The sequence below is a fragment of the Malaclemys terrapin genome, chromosome 8 (assembly GCF_027887155.1).
Source record: "Malaclemys terrapin pileata isolate rMalTer1 chromosome 8, rMalTer1.hap1, whole genome shotgun sequence".
Classification (NCBI taxonomy): Eukaryota; Metazoa; Chordata; order Testudines; family Emydidae; genus Malaclemys; species Malaclemys terrapin.
In genome coordinates, this window is record NC_071512.1 from 51,196,435 (window position 1) to 51,216,750 (window position 20,316).

General features: G+C 42.2%; 1 protein-coding gene across 2 annotated transcripts in view; it reads right to left on the reverse strand.

Annotated features, from left to right (window-relative positions):
* Positions 1–20,316, reverse strand: part of COP1 (COP1 E3 ubiquitin ligase) — a 210,664-nt gene that overhangs the window by 65,356 nt on the left and 124,992 nt on the right. For both annotated transcript variants that reach the window (XM_054037628.1, XM_054037629.1), the window contains exon 16: positions 6,597–6,714. In XM_054037628.1, the coding sequence (XP_053893603.1) occupies positions 6,597–6,714 (118 nt within the window). The remainder of the gene's footprint in view (positions 1–6,596; positions 6,715–20,316) is intronic.

The window sequence follows — 20,316 nt, forward strand, 5'->3', positions numbered from 1 at the left end:
GTCAGGAGGAAGCTCTGATTGTCCTTTCCGAGGGGAGGTGTCAACAAACTCCAGAGCACTATGTCGACTCTGCGGGATAGTACAGGTACCCTGGTCCCCAGTATGGCCAGTTAAGTCAGGTAAAAGGGTGGTTGTAGAGGTCCTCATGGCATTCTGAGGCAGTTGTTGAGGTGGAGGTTGGTTCCAGATTCAGAGTAACAGCCGTGTTAGTCTGTATCCACAAAAAGAAGAACAGGAGTACTTGTGGCACCTTAGAGACTAACAAATTTATTAGAGCATAAGCTTTCGTGGACTACAGCCCACTTATGCATCCGAAGAAGTGGGCTGTAGTCCACGAAAGCTTATGCTCTAATAAATTTGTTAGTCTCTAAGGTGCCACAAGTACTCCTGTTCTTCTTTTTGTTGGTTCCAGAGTGCTCCAGATCTCTGATGGGGTGGACTCCCCACACTAGCCCTGAAAGAGCTGAATTAGGCCAGGTGGACCAAACCTGCTGTCATAACTATAAAGGGAAGGGTAACAGCTCTCGTGTGTACAGTGCCATAAAATCCCTCCTGGCCAGAGACTCCAAAATCCTTTTACCTGTAAAGGGTTAAGAAGCTCGGGTAACCTGGCTGACACCTGACCCAAAGGACCAATAAGGGGACAAGATACTTTCAAATTGGGGGGGGGGAGGAGGGGGGAGGAGAAAAGGCTTTTTCTGAAAGAAAAAGAGATGGAGGAGAGAGAAAAAGAAAGGAAGCATGCACTGGAATTAGCAAGGGCTAGGCCGGATACAACAGCCAATCCTAACAACCCCTCTCCAGGTATCACTTCCCATCCCAGAAAATTCCCCACCTAGAAGGCAGGCGATGATACTGAGGCCTTCTTAGAAAATTTTGAAAGGGCCTGCCTTGGATACGGCCTCACTGCAGACCAGTACATGGTAGAGCTGAGGCCGCAGCTCCGTGGACCCTTAGCAGAGGTGGCGGCTGAAATGCCTAAGGAACACATGAACAGTTATGAACTTTTTAAAAACAAGGCCAGAATCAGAATGGGGCTAACACCTGAGCATGCCCGTCGGCGGTTCAGAGCCCTAAGGTGGAAACCCGATGCGTCATTTACCCGACATGCCTACCACATTGGGAAAAACTGGGATGCCTGGATATCAGGAGCAAAATGTTAAATCTACGGAAGAGTTGCCCTTCCTAATGCAAATGGAGCAGTTTTTAGAGGGTGTTCCTGAGGAAATAGAAAGGTACATCCTAGATGGGAAGCCCAAAACTGTAACCGAGGTGGGGGAGATTGGAGCCAAATGGGTGGAGGTGGCAGAAAAGAAAAAAAACTAGTAGCAGTTGGAGCGAATATCAGAAGGGGCAACCCGAAACCAAACCTTACCACCAGGGACAACCCAAGGCCCCACCTACATCCCAAGGGAAACCCCAGACACCTTCCCACCCCACCACACCAGTCTCCACCAACCAACATTGCCCTGGTGATACCTTAGCAGGGTGATGTTTTAAAATGTAATGAACTGGGACACATAAAGGCTCACTGCCCCAAAAACCCCAACCGATTACAGTTCATTACACCACAATCACACCAAACATCCCCAGACCCAGATGCCTCTCATATACCCTGGGAGCGAAGGAAAACCTTGAGAGTGGGCAAACCATTCCTAATAACCACAGATGCGTCCAAGCGAGGCGTGGGAGCAGTTTTAATGCAGGAAGGACCGGATCAAGAATTCCATCCTGTCGTGTTTCTCAGCAAGAAACTGTCTGAGAGGGAAAGCCACTGGTCAATCAGCGAAAAGGAATGCTATGCCATTGTGTACGCGCTGGAAAAGCTATGCCCATATGTTTGGGGACGGCGTTTCCAACTACAAACAGACCATGCTGCGCTACAGTGGCTTCATACCGCCAAGGGGAATAACAAAAAACTTCTTTGGTGGAGTTTAGCTCTCCAAGATTTTGATTTTGAAATACAACACATTTCAGGAGCTTCTAACAAAGTGGCTGATGCACTCTCCCGGGAAAGTTTCCCAGAGTCAACTGGTTAAAAATTGTTCTTGGAATGGAACATATTGTTAGTTTTTATATAATCAGTAGTATGTCTAAAGGTACATGTGTCTTATTAACTCTGTTTTCTCCTAGAGCTCCAGGAAGAAATCACAGCCAGTGTGGAACCGGACGTCTAACACTATTTGTGATTTGGGGGGCGTGTCATAACTATAAAGGGAAGGGTAACAGCCCTCCCATGTACAGTACTATAAGATCCCTCCTGGCCAGAGACTCCAAAATCCTTTTCCCTGTAAAGGGTTAAGAAGCTCGGGTAGCCTGGCTGACACCTGACCCAAAGGACCAATAAGGGGACAAGATACTTTCAAATCTTGGGTGCGGGGGGGAAGGCTTTTGTTTGTGCTCTTTGTTTTGGTTGTCCTTCGCTCTTGGGACTGAGAGGGACCAGACATCAATCCAGGTTCTCCCCATCTTTCTAAACAAGTCCTATTTCAAACTTGTAAGTAAATATCCAGGCAAGGCGTGTTAGTTTTCCTTTGTTTTCTCAACTTGTAAATGTACCTTTTACTAGAGTGTTTATCTTTGTTTGCTGTACTTTGAACCTGAGGCTAGAGGGGAGTCCTCTGAGCTCTTTAAGTTTGATTACCCCGTAAATCAATTTTCCATACTGATTTTACAGAGATGATTTTTACCTTTTTCTTTAATTAAAAGCCTTCTTTTTAAGAACCTGATTGATTTTTCCTTGTTTTTAGATCCAAGAGGTTTGGATCTGTATTCACCAGGGAATTGGTGAAAGGTTTCTCAAGGCTACCCAGGGAAGGGAATTAGCTTTGGGAATGGTGGCAGTGGACCAGATCTAAGCTAGTAGTTAAGCTTAGAAGTCTTCATGCAGGCCCCCACATTTGTACCCTAAAGTTCAAAGTGGGGAAGCAGCCTTGACACCTGCTAATTAGGCCTCAAGCAGGGGAGCCTTAGGCTATAAGGACGCCACTGATTGGGAACAAGCTCACCTGTGCAGGAAGAGGCGGGGCCTGTATAAAGCCAGGTAGCTGTCTGCAGACAGCGGGCTGCTGGGAAAAGCTGTAGTCACTCCTTGAGTGGAGCGAGTTGGAGGGTGTCACACCCAGAGAAGGAAGAAGCCCAGGGAAACAGCAGCAAGATGTGGAACTGTACAAATTGTGGCTGCTTGTTTAGGTCCCTGGGCTGGAACCCAGTGTAGAGGGTGGGCCTGGGTTCCCTTATCAGCCACTGTGGAGTAGTAAGGGCATTGGAGGCACCAATCAGACAGTAGGTCTGGAAAAACTGAATTCCCCGGAAGGGGAGGACTTTACTGACCTGGCCAGAGGGCCAAGCCAGAGAGGAAGCTGCAGACACGGGAGTGAGCGGGGCAGCAGAGCAAGACAAGTTGGGAGAAGAGAACACCACAAGGAGAGTGAAGTAGGCAGAGCTAATCGCCAGGACAGCCAGCAGGGGGTGCTGTGCTCAGTGAGTGGACCCCATTACAGGGTCCCTTTTCTGGGAAGGCATGCCTTAGAGGAGGAGACTGTTCATCGGGCAGTTCAGAGTCTCCCAAGAAACGGCAGATTCTGGATCTATCAGCGGTACAGACAGTTCTGCTGGAGGGAAACCATGACTGGATGATGGAATGGGAGACCGACTCCTCCCACAAGATGCATCTGCCAGAGGAGTCTGGTCCTCCCACGTGAGGGAAGGACCTGTTGACAATGGGAGACTGGGGATCCAGGAGAGCAAAGATGTCATCAAGTGGAGCGTAATCCTTTGCTCTCTCTGGAGCGTGAGGGGTCTTGCCTGCCTGAACCAACTGAGCCGGAGCAGTTACAGTTTGCTCCAGTCAGGCAAGGCAGAGCTATTACCGTCAGTGGCTGAGGCGCCTGATGGTGCCTTTTTGTCTGTGCGGTCAGTTCCCAGTGTTTAGGTTTAATTGGTACAAGAAGCACCATTGCTCCCAGCACGCGGTCTGGTACCAGAGCCCTGGATTTGTGGGTTTTCTTGTCATGACCCCAAGACTTCAGTCATGCTAAGTCCCCTCATGGGCTGAGCAGAAAGCCTTGCTCAACTTAGGCAGGGTTGTATCTGATTTCTTTGGAGTAGACCTGGAGGATTTGCTTTCATGGTTATGAGACTGCTCCTTACCTTCTTGATAAATCCCTCAGAGGATCTGTTGGAGTAGATTCCCTCGCTTCCAAGTCAACCTCGTGGCAGGAGGTACACTCCTTGCTGAGTTAGGCAGATATATGGGGGAAGAAGAGGGAGGTATTTTGAAGCCTGGAAGCTCAACAGAATATGGGGAAGCAGAGTGGAGAGTTCCCCAGGACAGTGGTTCTATCTAATTATAAAACTTAACTAAAATGATAGAGTAAACATCTAAACTATTTACAGACTGAAGAATGAAGGAAGACAAAGCTCTTGACACACTGGAGGATCCAATCCAGGCCACGTGGAGTTAAGACAGAACTGGAGAGGAGGTCAGTCCACTCTGCCCTCTATCTCCTCGATTGGAGGTATGAGGAGAGTGTGGGTGCATGAGCAGAACGGACGCTGTTTTCAAGAATTCACCGATTCCTCACAGTGGAATACACATCAGGACCATCACTCAAAGAAGGTGGTATGCTCTCCTTTGATCTTATAAGCCTTAGCCAAGAGAGTTTGTCAGACATTTCCCTTTCCCTTTGCTGTGCTTTCACATTTGTACCGTGCTGCAGTAGTTTCTAGAAATGGAGAGGGGTTACAATTTTATATTGCCTGCCCTCCCAGAGATATAGGGGCTCCTTGTACTATTAGGGCAGCTACTACTGCTGATTTTAAACACAAGTACTTTCTATGGGTTGCTACCAGTCAGAGTAGCTAACCCCACATCTATGAGTCACCAACACAATTGTTCCCCAGCTCCTAAGCTTCCACAATTCTATAACTGCTTCTGCTTGCTTGTGCTATCAGTCAACTCATCAGGAAGATCCTAATATATAGGTACTTAACCTCTGTGTTTTAGTGTCATACAGTCTAAATCTTTGGTCATTAAAATAAAAATACTTAAAATCTATTGTTGATGGAATGCATTTAATACTAACAAATTCATCTTAACCTCTAATTATGTTTTCATTGCTCGAGATATGAGCACCATAATGCAAGAACAATCTACCTACCACTATACAGCAGGGAGAGGAAGAAAACACTGATCCTCTCTCTCTGTTACGTTACACTTCTCCACTTCACATCCTCTCCAAGAAATTATCTTGAATACACTGCTCTGTCAAAATCAGACTCTCTGTAAAGCAGCACCATGATCAATGGACCCTGCTACACATTGGGCAGTTCTGAACACTGCCGGAGGTCAAAACCTAACTTAACAAGGCTGAACAAATCAATACACTATGAAATGACTTTAGTTGGAAATAAAGAGAATTTTAATTGTATGTATATTTTGATTAAAGCGGTTAATCTTTGGTACTCAGAAACCTTACTACCATCTTGTCTCCCAAATTTTGAGAAGCTAAAAATGAAAGCAATCTACTTTTTATAAATTAATTTCAGCATGCAGTGAAAAAAGAAGTCCCAGCTCTGCACGCACAATCCCCGCAACCCTGCTGTTGCCTTATCAGAGGCTGACAGCTCTATCAATATCCCTCCCGGGGTTGTGGAATAAGCATTCTTAGATGGCCAGCTCTCAAGCAAGACAGTGCCATTTCGTCCTTATATGTCCCATGTGTGATGTGCCATCTCATCATGCATCTACAACATTTCCTGCCTTACACTTTTCCAAAATACTTCATTTCTACACAGCATTCAGTTCAACAAAAGCATGGGATTAATTTGCTTTAAATTCTAAAAACAAATGAGCACCTTTTAGAGAGTAGTAATGCTAATGAAAATGAGATGAAAATGGAACTGATTAAAATCAGACATCACTGGAAAGCACTGTGGAAGTTTCCATCACACAGCTCTGCCTATAAGCTACTTTGACCTGCAGTATTCCTCCATGTTGTAGTACTGAACCAGTATTCATATACCTCAGTACTGACTTAAAAGATCCCATTCTGTTCTGAGCCTAGGCCTCTAGAGCAGAAAATGCTGGTTTAATCAAGATGTGTGAAACTGTGGTATGGTTTCGGATAATTATGGAACAATACGGATAATTGTTCATTAGACCACTAAACTTAGCCCCTCTTCTTTATTTCTGACCCAAGTTAAATTTGCACTCAGGGCTTTGGAGGAGACTAGTACATCACTGCTCTGTGGCACCCAGCTACTCCTTCCAGAACAGCTGTTTTATAGAATGGGGGGGGGGGGGGGGGGGAGGTAGGTGGGGGGGATCATGATCATAAGCCATAATCTAGCTGTATTAGTATTTTTCTTAAATTCCTTGCTATATGAGACACCAGAGCTTAAGACCGGAAATTGTTTTCTATTTTTGTTCTACAAAGCACAGCAATCTGCTATTTAACAGAATGACAATTTGCAAGTATGTGGTATACACCCACCCACGCAGGCTTGTATGTACAACAGTCAAGAATGATTCTTAGCAGCTTTCTGAGCCTATGACTGTAATGCATTTAGCCCACATGAAAGGAAATACTTACGCAGAGACAATTTCTTCTCCACTCACAAACTTTGCATAGGAGACTGCCTTGCGATGCCCTTTGAACACCATGATTGGCTGCTTAGTGTTGCGAAGATCATAGTAGTGAACACAGTGATCTAGAGACAAGCAGGGAAGAGAGTACAGAGGCAAAACTTGTTAGGAGGTAATATTTGTGATATCGATCTCTTATGTCTAATCAATCAGTTCAAAAAACAAACCAAAAAAACCCCGACATGAGACAATGCCACAAGGTACTAAAGTAGAGGAAAAACCAGAGAAATCCACTCTAAGGTTTTCCTGACTCTGACCTAGGTGAAGCTTGTTGTGAACAGTCTGCACTGGATTTAGATAGGCTGAAGACTCAGTCTGCTGCTGAACTTGGAAGGTGGAAAATATGGGCTAGATTTTTCATGTTTATCCAAAATGGACTCTAGCATATTACACTTTTGCTTCCTTTCTTTCCCATCTTCCCTCCAACTTCATTTCAAATCAAGAGAGAACTGGCATTTTGGCTAATGAGGGAAAGCAGACTACATTTGAGCTTCCTTTAAGAACTATTTCAGATGTATTGCATGGCCATAACCACATAAAAGGAATCACTACACAAGTAACACTGCATTTTAAATGTCTGTGCAGCTAAATCTCAATTCCCAGAAAAGAGTAGGGAAAAACCCAACTGACTCAAACCCAAGAACACACCAAACATTCTCTTCAGTCCATCAAGATCAATCAACTCCTTCCTTCCCCACTTTTCAATTATTTATGCTGATCTTTATTTAACCAACGACTGGTATTAAAAACGGAGGGAATAAAGGGGGGGGTTATATGTAGGTTGAAACTGAATCAAAAATCCCATTCCCACATAGATATGTGATAGATCTAGAGCTCAACTGAAAACTAAGGTTGATCCTCCTCATTATCCTCCTAACAAACCACGCGCTGCCCCCCCCCCCCAAAAAAAAACCCACCTCCAAACTGGGGTTTATTACAAAGAGTAAATTTAAATGGGTTTTAATGCCAATAGCTACAGACATTCAGTAAGTTGTGTGTTCACTTGGAATTTCAAGGCAATATTCAGAATCTTAAAAAAATGATACCCAGTTTGTCTGGAAATCCAAGTGGTTAGAGAGAGAACTGGATTTAAACCTATTTGGTTACAATTACAAAAACTGCCACTGAACAAGCAAAGGCAGCTTTTTACCTGGCTAAGCACCTAAATCATTTGTCTGGGGCTAGAGAGGTGGTTCTGCCAAGCATAGTTTCAGTAAAATGAGAAACGCGTCATTTTATACCCAACATCCTTTATGATTCGTTTTCTCTTTGTATATCAACATGGAAAGAGTATTTTGGTAAAAAGAGAGGTTTCCCTCTCTCTTTTTCAAATCATGTCCTCTCATCCACGTATATCGCAAATGCTCAAAAGCAGTCACTTCGTGTTATTTCCAACAAATAGCTGCTTGACAAGATTCCAGAGTAATTTCTGCTGTACTGAAATTCAATTGTTGCACCCCCACCACTGGCACTCAAAACCATTTGAAAGACCGCCTTCGGCTTTTGGCAGTTCTCTCTCAAGAGCTATTGTTTCTACTACAACCAAATATTAGCCCATTATCCATCAAAACCCCAGGTAATTTCTTTAGTTTTAATACTGTAATCGGCTTCAAAATGAAATGATGCACCAAGCTCCCACAGTAATGGAGAGACTTGCAAAGGTGCCTAGGAGAATTAAGTGCTCAAGTCCCATTAATGGGATTTGGGGCCTAACCCCCTTTGGCTCCTTTGAAAATCCCAGCCTAAATATGGTAAGCGTTCTGGCAAACATGCATGATTTGGCAACCCTGAAACACTGAATTGGCTGCAGTTATTTTAACAAGCTGGATGGTTCCAACAAGTCTCATTAGAACTTGTTACTGTATAAGCCATTTAAAAGCTATTTTTATTTGGAATCAACCTCCTCTCCAGCTGGACAGTCATTATCTAAACAGAAGATACCTTCTGAGTGCTCCAGATTTCATACTTCAGGTGGTGATAGGGAGAGGTGTGGGTGGCGAGGGAAATGGAATAAGCAGCTGGATTAATGTAGATGGGAGGTTGTGTCCATTTTCACAGATTAGAAGATAAGTGCAACTTCTCATCTTAACACAGCAATAAACAACCCCAAGCGTGCTGGCATCTGGCCCCAGCACAATGCGCCTATCTATGCTGGCAGGACAATCAATCACTGTCTGCTCGGATCAGTGAAAGACCAAGGGAACAGGAAGGCCACAGGGTTTCTAAAATTAGCCACTTAATTATTAATTGCTTATTTCGGCAGCAAAAGTATTTGTGCCCAACCAAGGTTGTTGGGTTTTTTTGTGTGTGAAGCTGAAGTAGCTATTTTTAAGTAGATATATAAAGACTAAAGCTCATTGCATTCATTAAAATCAGAACAGGTGGTCACATTTTACAATTAAAGAGAGACTCTCTTTTAGGCCATATGGACCTTCACAAAACAAGAAAAAATACCATCTGCTAAGAAAGCAGAGATCTTTAAAACCAAGCGAAATGAGAAAAATAAAAATTTCAGATATCCCAGCAGAAGCCTCTCCCTTGCCCTATTCTGAGATTGTCCACAACTGGCAAAATTTCTGGCATTCCCCTCTATCTTGGGTTAGACATTACTGAATTTTCTAGAACACTTCTAATCATGAGAGACAAGTACAGCGCCAAAAAACACTTAATGTTCCTTCTCCATGCACACATCCCTTCCAAAACTCTGCCTGTGTCCCTTAATACCCTACCTATAATACCTCAGCTTTCCATACAGCTCTATAAAACACACTTCAATTCTGACCTGCAGTACCAGCTGCTATTTGCCTTTAGTTTTTTCCTTAGCAACAAACATTAGAATTACACAGATTCTGTGGAATTTTGCCACAATACTGCAATGTGCATAAACACAAAGGTTGTGCCCCAGACCAGCAGACTGATTTACTTACTTACATCAGTTTCAACTTTGAATCTACTTTTCTACAGTCAGAAGCATTATGCTGAATGCCACTCAAATGCCAACCTCCTTATCATCTTGCTTATTTCTTACGCAGTTTGATTTGCCTGATATATACAAATGCTTTATCCTATTCTGGGTTTCTATATCAACCATATAATTTTAAGACACTAAATTCCTGTTGACTTGAAAGTTACTGGAAGCAGCTTCCATGCTGTTCATTTCTAAAAATGCTTCAGGTTTTTTGAGCCAGGTCACACTACACACAACAGTTTTCCTTTAATTGCCTCAGAAGGCAAAAAGAGCAGCCAAGATCAACTATGGTTATTGGAAAAGTCCCAGACTCCAGATCGTTGTATTAAATAATGTTTCTTCAAAGTGCTCAAAGATAGTCTACTCTCTTTTGAGTTAGACTATGTTTTGGGCTTTGAGGTATAAGCGACACCTGACAAGAAGTGTGTCTCTCCACCACAAAACTTCTCACCACAAAGTGCATGATATTTATCAATCAGTGGTGACCTTAGAAGCAGTTTCTTTCGTAATATGGGTTAGAGAAGAATGGGTAATGTATGAGCAGTTTTGTACATTTCCCTGGATTCTGGAACATCTAGAGTAGTGATACACATGAAAGGAAGGCTAGAACAATTGATCTATCCAGCCATCCAGAAACTCTAGGTAATGCTCACTTTCCACATCAACTACTTTATCACTTCCACCATTAGCACTTCTAATACAGCATTAACTAAACATTGGACAATTGCAAGCCTTTCCTCTCAGTCTGCCATTTCTGGAAACATAGGAAGAATTCAAATTACATTCTTTTCAAATTTTTATGCACATTATAAATCCACTTTAAATAAACAATTGCTTATTGCTTCTTGAATTCTTTACAGTTAAGTATATATTAAGTCGGCAGTTAGAAATATAGGTTGTGCGCTGCTTGGCGTACGTGAAGTCGGACAGGTGAATTGTCAAATTCAAGAAAATAGGTTTGTGGAGAGAGACGTAGGATAGGATATGAGGTAGTATGCAAGTAGCAGAAGTTTGGAGCGGAGCAAAGTTAGCTGAAATTTTCATGTATGGTGGGTCAACAGTATAGTGTTTTAGTTCATGCTCTAGGCAACTGCCTTAATGTGCTTGAAGTATGAAGTAACTGGTCTGTTAGCATCTCTCTGTTCTCAAAGCACTCTTTGGACTGTGATTTGCTCCACTCTTGCATCTGGTTGCCAATTTCATTCTATGCAAGAACCACATTACATTTTTAACTATGGTCTGGATCTACAAAGGTAGGGCCATACATGGCTCTGGATTCACAGCACTGAAACAACTGAAGTTTGGTCAGAGACAGAATATAGCTCTTATGTGGTAACTTTTAGTTAGAGAAAGTATTGCTGCATTCTGCTTCAATCAGTGGAGTACTACCTATCTGCTCTTTATTTGCTCACTTGCACATTATTCAATTTACACACAATAGCAATTGGGCACCTAAAGATAGATTTAAATCTGACACTCATTATTTGGAATTGAGGACTAGCACCCTTTAAGATTAAGGTCATAATTAGGTCGGGGCCTTGATAATTACCCCAAGTGGGGAAGAACCAGCCCATGGGCTGGTTGACCCCTCTGGTATAAGTTTCATTTGCAACCCACAGTATAGCATCACAATGCCTTTCCTAGCAGATATTAATATTTTGAACCTCTGCTTTTCTGATTATAAGTAAATGGGGCTTTTATTATACCATATGCTCCCACACCCCACCCCACCTTCCCAGTCTGTTGTGTACAGGTAATTAGAATATGTGGATTGGAGGAAAGTGCCCAAAACGCATATATGGCAATCCATCAGCTCAGAGTCCCTTCAGAGGTGACTGGAGGTGGTAGGCTGCATTTTGTTTACGGTAACTGGTGTGCAGGAAAAAAAAAAAAAGTGGTCACTGCACCGGAATTCTTTTCATAAGAGGTGGAGGTAATATGGAGTGTCTGGAAAACATTAATCTAGGAGTATTCTATGGTACTAAAACTCAGCTTTATTTGGTACCCAGGCAGGGCAGTCTGATTATTGTCTCTTTAAATCTGTCTATTTGTATAAGTCTCCTCCACTGAATTTCAAGTTTGGACACTGGTTGTCTGGTTTCATTCCATTGAGAGATAATATGAAAGCAGCAACCACTAGAGATATTTGGGGAAGCCTGACCTTTTTTGTCTATTGTTGGGTCAGCTGTTTTAAATTATTTCAAATCAGAGGCAAGGGAGACCTAGTCTAAGTAAGTCAGCTCTGCTCCCCCCAGGTCATATTATCATGGGAGAGAGCAACAATAAAGTCAGATGTCAGATGTGTAGAAGGCAGGATAGGGGAGTTAACATTTCTTGCATTTTCACTCTGTTCTTTTAAGAGGTATTGATTTCAGAGGTACCAAGAGAAGTGCTCATTGTTCCAGAGAGGCTGTATGTGTTGAAATCCAATCAAGTATATTTAGACATTTATCTGCAGACGCTTATGTAATTAATGCTACCTTTTTGCTGCCCCAGAATAAATCCGGACATGACTGCCCAGCACACACACAACTGAGAAGCAGAAACTTGAAGTGATACAGAGCATGTCTGAACAAATTTTACTTGGTGATAAAACCAGTGGGTACGCAGTCATGCCACTGTCAAATCTGAAGAGTTGAGAAAGCTGAGGTTCTGACTAAACACCGCACCGCAGATGCTTCTAGACAGAAAATGGTTGTAATCCCCCCATGGGAAAGCTTGGTCAAATTTAACGGATTTTTGCTGAACAGGCACAAAATGATGGACTAGCAGAATTTGAACATCAACACAAGTTGGCCAAAGACTCACGTTAGCAAGCAGGCCTAGCATGGACGCCATATTGCTTGATAAAAAAGGGAAACTTAAATGCTTAGAGGTAACATCCCTGGCTGGAATAAAAATAGCAACAAAAATGAGGGGACATATAATTTCATGGCTCTCTGACAGCTTTTTTGAAGCTTCCTCCCTAATGTTACTGACAAGAAAAAGGAATAAGAGAAGTAGAGCCATCTCCTGATTCTGATAAAAAAAATCAATAATACATTGAAGATGACATAGTATGCAAGACACCTTTGTCTTGATGGAAACCTAAATAGGGGACATGTAAGCAAGGGCTGCTATCTCAGAAACCTGACAAGCAAAGGCAGTTGCTACTAAAAACAGAACCTTAAAAGAAGAGCGGGGGGGAGAGATAACTCAGTGGTTTGAGCATTGGCCTGCTAAACCCAGGGTTGTGAGTTCAATCCTTGAGGGGGCCACTTGGGGATCTGGGGCAAAATCAGTACTTGGTCCTGTTAGCGAAGGCAGGGGGCTGGACTCGATGACCTTTCAAGGTCCCTTCCAGTTCTAGGAGATGGGATATCTCCATTAATTATTTATTATTATTTTATAGAGATACCAATACTACTCTGAGACTTGTAGGGATATTTATGAAAAAAATTAGGGAGCAATTAGGGAAGCTGCTTGGACCTCTTCTTTCCCCGGTAGAAACCAGGACCCTGACCTCCGATGCCCATTCAGAGAGAAGGGGAGGCCTGGTCCTAGAAAAGATGCCTTCTTAGGTCACCTAGGACCCTTAATTAACTTGGTGAGTCCTAGGACCTGACCCTTCTTACTGGGATGATCCTTCTCCTTTGTCGCGTTCCCTCTCTCCCCTGCTGCTACCTCCTCCTGCCCCTTTGGCTTCTTCTTGCCAGCAGACTGCACAGCGAGGGTCTGTCTAATAGGAGGCAAGTCTCAGTGACTGTCAGTGGGTTGGGACATTGGATTCATTGCTCAAACCACAAGCTTCCTGTTGCGCTCTAACTGCCCCTGGTGAACCCTGCTGGCGCACTCCAGGTACCTACAACATTGGTACATACTTAATACCTTCAATTTTAAAGGAGATGATCTGAATTGGTATGAGGTTGCTATTCAGGAGACTGAAGAACTGCAAAGAAAAGTAATGTGAGAATCCGATGAGAAAGATGACATAGTTAAGCCAATTTACCATCACCAATATCAACACGTTCCTTGATAGCCAGGAGTTTCGAGCGTTGTGGCAAAGGTAATTAAAGCTGAGTTCAATGTCGTTGGGAAGCAAAGGGCTTTTTAACAGGGATAGTATTAAACAGAACACTTATACTGAGGAGGAGGAGGAACAGATTAAACTTTTTAAACAAACACACCATGCTATTTTCCCCTTGCAACATGACAAGAGAGAACAGAGAGAAAACTACATTACACCAATGTCTGCCTGTACAGATATAATTACTAGGAGCTACCAATGGCACTGGGAGAGCTCAGATATGTACCTTTCATTTCTCCAAGCTCTGCCTTCTCCTTAGGACAACAGTACAAGAAATTTTACTCTAGCATAGCCATCTTCATTACATGCATCACTTAATGTTTATGAAAGCACATTAATGTCCAAGCTGCCTTCTCCTGTACTAGCAGAAACTGTCAGAAATACAAGAACTTATTTTCTGCAACTAAAAACAGGAAACGTATTTATCTGCTGTATTTTACTTTTATTTTTACACTGAGTTTCCTCACTTTGTATTAAGAAAACAGTGTCCCTGTGAATAATCATTTTCTTTCACCTTATGGGACTCCTAGCAATCTTTTCTTGAAGTAAAACCCTAGTGATACAGCAGTGAACTGGAACAACGTTCTTGTTCTTTATTTCACGAGTGCGCCTGAAATGACTTGGTATATTGGGCTCACTGTGCATTTCTTATGTCCCTTGTCTATATATTGACCAGTTTCACAAACATCAAACCCATAGTCCAATGAGCTCTTAAGTATTGTTTCGGAGCGGTTGCCCCACCTGCTTAACAATGGTTACCCAATAAGGGGCATTAAAGTGAGATAACACAACCAATGCAAGTTTTCCCTGCAGGCTGACTCTCCCAGGTGCTGTGCTGGTAACTGACAGCCCAAAGTCCATATAAGAGCTGCGTAACTCAAGGTTTCTTTGGATTTATTTTCCCTGTTGCCTAGGTCTGGAAATGTAACAACTGAGGAAACCATAGAATTGCCAGAGTTTTCAATATGATTGAGTTACATTAAATAAGTCTGGCCACTGAATCCTTGGCAGCGCCATCAGAGCTAACAACTGGCACACTGCTCCCGAGAAGCTCATGACCAGGACAGCAGGGTGTTACAGCCTAGCAGTTTTGTTCTTTGACAGAACTCTGTGGGGATAACTGCACAGCACTTGCCTGCACCACATGCCTTGCTTCATTCAGTGGTTTTCGTTTCTTTCACTAGCACCAAATTCACTGCATTTTTTAAAGTGTGCCTTAACATTAGCATTTCATTAGATAGCTGTATCTCCCTTTGCTGAGTAGATAAAGGGAACAACAGCCTTGATGGGAACTGCCAGACTGGTTTTTAACCTTCACATTCGATAGGCTCCCTATGGCTAGAGGTTACAAATGACATTCATCAGGCTATGGATAATGGTCTTTGCCCACTGGGGACATTTTTTATTGACTTTGTCTAAAGCTTTTGACACAGCAGCCCATAAAATCTCCACTAAATAACTTCTCATATTAAGAGGGAAGGCAGACATACTGTATTAGAGATCTTAATCTGGTGGGGCAAAGGCTCAGATGGGGAGGGGAAAGAAATGTAGGGTTTTTTTGTGGAATTCTTGTGAATTTTTGACCTTTGTAACTCTAAAGAGCTGGATCTGCAGCGGATTCTCATGTAAAAAGGTAATTCAAAGATTGGTTTCTTGTCAGATAGACAGTCAGGCTGTCTGGAGTGGCTCACAAACGTGGGTGCAAACCGAAGGGCAGATTGTTACAAACTAAGGCACAAACCCCAAAATGGTTTCATGTTCTATAATTAGATTTCATCAACCAAGTATCAAGTGTGAACTCTTCAAGAACTGTAACGTGGAGTCTTAGACAGTCCCCTTTAGACACTCCGGTCTATCTTGCCACCCATGCAAGCCTGCCTTTGTGACAGATGGTCCCTTATACCAAAAAAATCACAATATTCAGATTACTACCAGTCCCAAAAGGACCAATCACTTGCCCCAGGTTAATTGTAGGTTAGATATCTTCTGTAATAAACTAACTAAAGATTAACTACAAAAAAGAAAGGAGTTATTTACAAGGTTAAAGCAGATAAATATACGCACACTAATGTTACTGATTTAGGTTCCAAAAGAAGTAGCTGCTGCATATGCACACTTTGTATGTTCTTTAGGGCTAACCAAAACTCAGCAGCTTTGGGATCCCTTGCTTATGCTTAGATATATTGTCCTCTCTGAATTCTAAGCAGCATAATGATAATTTTTCTTGACAGGGTGGTTGAGCCTGTAGTTGGTTGATTAGGTCTACCATAGTCTTGAATATCTCCTGAGGTAGATAAACTCTGGCTGATGTGGAATCTATACAGCCCCCCATGAACTCCATTCTCTGGTCTGGATAAACTGATGAGTTTTCTTTGTTGATCCTGAGACTTAGCATGGTGAAGAGACATAGGATTAGGTGAATGGAATTGAGGGTCCTGTGGCACCTTTAAGACTAACAGAAGTATTGGGAGCATAAGCTTTCGTGGGTAAGAACCTCACTTCTTCAGATGACTTGCATCATCGTTGGGAGCTTATGCTCCCAATACTTCTGTTAGTCTTAAAGGTGCCACAGGACCCTCTGTTGCTTTTTACAGATTCAGACTAACACGGCTACCCCTCTGATACGAGAATGGAATTGTTCACTTGCAGCATTGATCTTTTTCAAGATGTGTCAGTCATCACAGATCGATTCTTGGATCCCTTGTCATCTTATACGAGCTGCTACATATTAATAACTCACGAGAGGGGTCCCTGAAGAAGGGAGGGGAAGGGAGCTTGTTCCACAAATAACAGGGAAGCTCTCATTGAGCTCTCCAGGAGAAAGAGTTTAAGACAAACCTCGCTCTACCTGTATCCTCTTGAAGATGCAGCAACAGATTGAGTATCTAACAGAGATATGCCTCTCTCAAAGGCAAAAGAGGCACCGTCATTAAGTGGAACAGCTGCATAATAGAAGGGCCAACTTTTGAATCCCAGGGACTTGTTTTGGGGTAGCAGTAAATCCCAGTACCAGGGAAGTCACTAACAAATAAGAGGTTTTTTAATATCTAGCCAACTGGAGTGGAAAAAATGAGGGAGAAACGACGATTGCTTTACTACCTACACACAATGGTATCAAAACCGCACAGTGTACAAAGAGGAAACTGCAGGGGCTCCATTTCTCAGTCATGGAAGGTAAGAAGAAACCGAGTAATGGTTTTGCCCGCTCTACCTTTTATGTCCTTGGAGAGGGAGGCACAAGGGCATCCACTGTGCAGGCATGGCCCCAACGTACAAGCTCAGGTACAAGAAAAAAAATGTTACCAAGATAGTACACATTTATGTAAGGTAAAACAATTGAAGACAGTCTGCAATGTACAGTAATTAGATTCTATCAAAGCATATACGAGGGGGCAGATTTACAGTTGCACATGTAACCTTAGTTTTGACATTTCCTGATATCTGGCTGCCTAACCATGTAACTTTCAGGAAATGTTCTCAATGCAGCTTTTAGTGTGGAATTCTAGTAGAATCATCTTCCCTTAGAATTCTTACTATGCTTAAGTGCTCAGATAATGATAAAAATCTCTATAAAATATAGATATAATCTGTAGTAAACCAACTCTAGCATCAGCATATTGCACACTCAGGGGCCACAGGCTTTACTAGCTCTGCGCTAAGCTTCAGTGAAATGCAGCAAATGGTACACATTAAAAACGCCTAAATGGGTACTGCACCTGAATAAGGAACTGGAGGAGTAAATTTGGGTATAAGCAGCAGGCTATACAGCATAGTATTATGATACTAAATATATGATGTGTTGAAGCATTACAGAAGGTGCCATTCCATCAAGCAATTCCTTTGAGTAAATTGCTGGAAGACTCCCAAACGAAACTGCTGCCTTGGGAACTCCTAAAGTAGAAAAGCATTCTTCTCTCTAAGGGATACAGCAATAGCTGGTTGTGACAGCAATTTGGAAAAGATTAATCTGAACTTGACTTTTCTATTCTTGAATTACAAGGTTCATTTCAATTTTAATTTGAATAATTTTGTGACAATGACTAAATGACTTCAACTAAGTCGTAAAAAAATGTTCAGGAAAAGAGCAAAACAATTAACACATCAATTTCTGCTAATGACAGAATTATCCTTTTCTCTGGATAATAAAATCAGTTTGAAAAGTTTAATTTGATCATTTCACCCGCTACTGAAGAGCGGCCACTTCTGGGATGAAATCTAGCAACTGTTTAACATTTCTCCAAACGGTTATACAATAGTTGTGTGTGAACCCTTTATGCTTCAGGATCTGTCTCATTGTGCATTTCAGTTTGGATAGTCTAATTACCTTCTCCAAACCTGATTACGAACTCTGTGAAGCTCAAAAGCTTGTCCCTTCCACCAACAGAAATTGGTCCAATAAAAGGTATTACCTCACCTACCTTGTCTTATATCCTGGGAACAACACAGATATAACACTGTAAACACAACAGGTATGAGAAATAAACACTTTATCCAGCTGAAATTAGTGTGTGTGTGGGGGGAAGGGGGTGTTTTTTGTTTAAACTAGGAGGAACATAATTACACAAACTTTTAACTACTCTACTCTTCTGAAGAGTTCTTAAGGATCTAATGATCACAAGAGGTCACTACCTTCAACAATGTGGGAAACTGATTTGGTACTGACCATGGTAAGATTCATCGTCCGCATCATCAATGCTATTTCCTACACCATTTGGGCTTCTCCTTGGTGGTCTTCATTTGAAGTGCTGGCTACAAATGAACCAGTTTTGCTATAAGTACAAGATAGTCCAGTTTGGCTGCAACTCATGGTTTATAATTTAGCACCATGGATTGTGACACTATTGGTGCCATAAAAAGATTTTCAGCAAGTGCGTGTCAAGGCAGCAGTAGGTGTAAAATGGCAGTTGAAAGTAAGTAGAAACGTAATAATAAAGTACATTCTACAATTTATATGAGGGGAAGACTACTAAATATTGAAACTTTCAGAACACTGTGCTAAGAAAAATGGACCCAGTTTACTTTTAAGAGTAAGCAATATGTTAAAATATTCAAGGCAGATTTAGGTGAAACCACACACTTTCAGAAAAAACACAGATTTCCCTCAAACCAACAGAATCTGGACTCTCTGTATCCTTCAAGGAAAGGGTGAAGAAACAATGAGGATTCCTTCAACGAAAATAAGAACAAATGTGGTACTAGGGTTTCATCTGTTGGCTGTTTGATCACCTCAGTGGAATGAGTTAGTTTCGGTTTCCAAGAGGACAAGAGTCCACTTACCTAACCCACCACCAAAACTGGTATGCTTGTTGGTGGTTTCAGAGACTAAAGACTCGGTGCAGAAACTGAACACCCCAAAAGAACAACCCCTACAGGACAAGGCTGATGTACAGTGATGGGAAAACTCTGTACATCCCCATCCATATCTATTCTGCAGATGAAGAGTTCAGTCTACAATGTCACCAGTTTGGGACTTTCCAAGTGAGCTCAGTGCTTTACGGTCCTTTGTGCCTTTGAGAAATCTCTCCATAAATTCACAGAAAAAGGTGACTTGCACCTCAACTCCAATCTATCAACCTACTCCCACCCCAAACATACCATATACGTCTGCTCACAATAGATGCTTTGGGAATCAATTTAGGTTTTCAATATAGCTAAGTACTTACCAGTGAGAGCCTATTAAGGTAAGAACTTTCTTTAACTGAAAAGCCTTCACAGTCTCTTAGAAAAATCCCAATCTATCTTCTGGGTCATTAATATCACATTGCTCCTCCATTAATAGCTGGAAGTGACACAAAGCAGTCGAAGCACACAAATCTAAAGCAGCCTGAAAGACTGGTTTTACAACATGACATTGGAGAAAGTCAGTGCTCCACTTATTGTGGTAATCAATATTCCACTGGATATGGATGGTCCAAGAAGTGGTCTGTCCTGGACATACAGTGCATTATCAGCTTCATTCAAGGCTGCTGAAGCAGCCAGATGTGGTCCTGAACTAGAAGTGCATCAGGGCTTTTTGTTTATAGGATAGAGGTCTTCAGGAAGAGATAGGAGAAAACTTGTAAATGAAAACAAAACTACTGGCATAGCAACGTGTGTCTTGCATATTCTAACATGAGCCATTATCACTGGCCTGGCATCCTGCATCTTCAGTTATACATCACCACCACTGGATAAGTGTTCATTTGATTTATAAATTTAAGAATTTAAGGCTATATTATTCAAAGTTTGCAAGTATCCTGAATTTGTGTGATACTGACGACTGTTGACTGCTTTCCGTTCCCTGCAGAGGCCTTCCATACTGTGACAGGCCCTCCTATCCTGAACGTTAGTCACTAAAGTACTCTTCTAGTCCTAGCTCATCTATTCTGTTCAGCACAACAGCAACCTGACAAACATGAACAAGCAAATAAAAACCTAATAAGGTGAAGTTGCTCGAGTTTAGAAAAATCAAGGTGTTCTGAAGGCATTTCAAGCATGTACGTTTTCAGAGTACTACACAGCTTACAACAATTTTACTACATTTGGGAAAGCTCAATTTTAAAAGTGGCTCTCTCTAGGCATGAGGCAGATGCCACAATCCCTAATATGCAGTTACTAGAGAATCCCAGTGATTAGTTTCCTCCTACTTTTCAG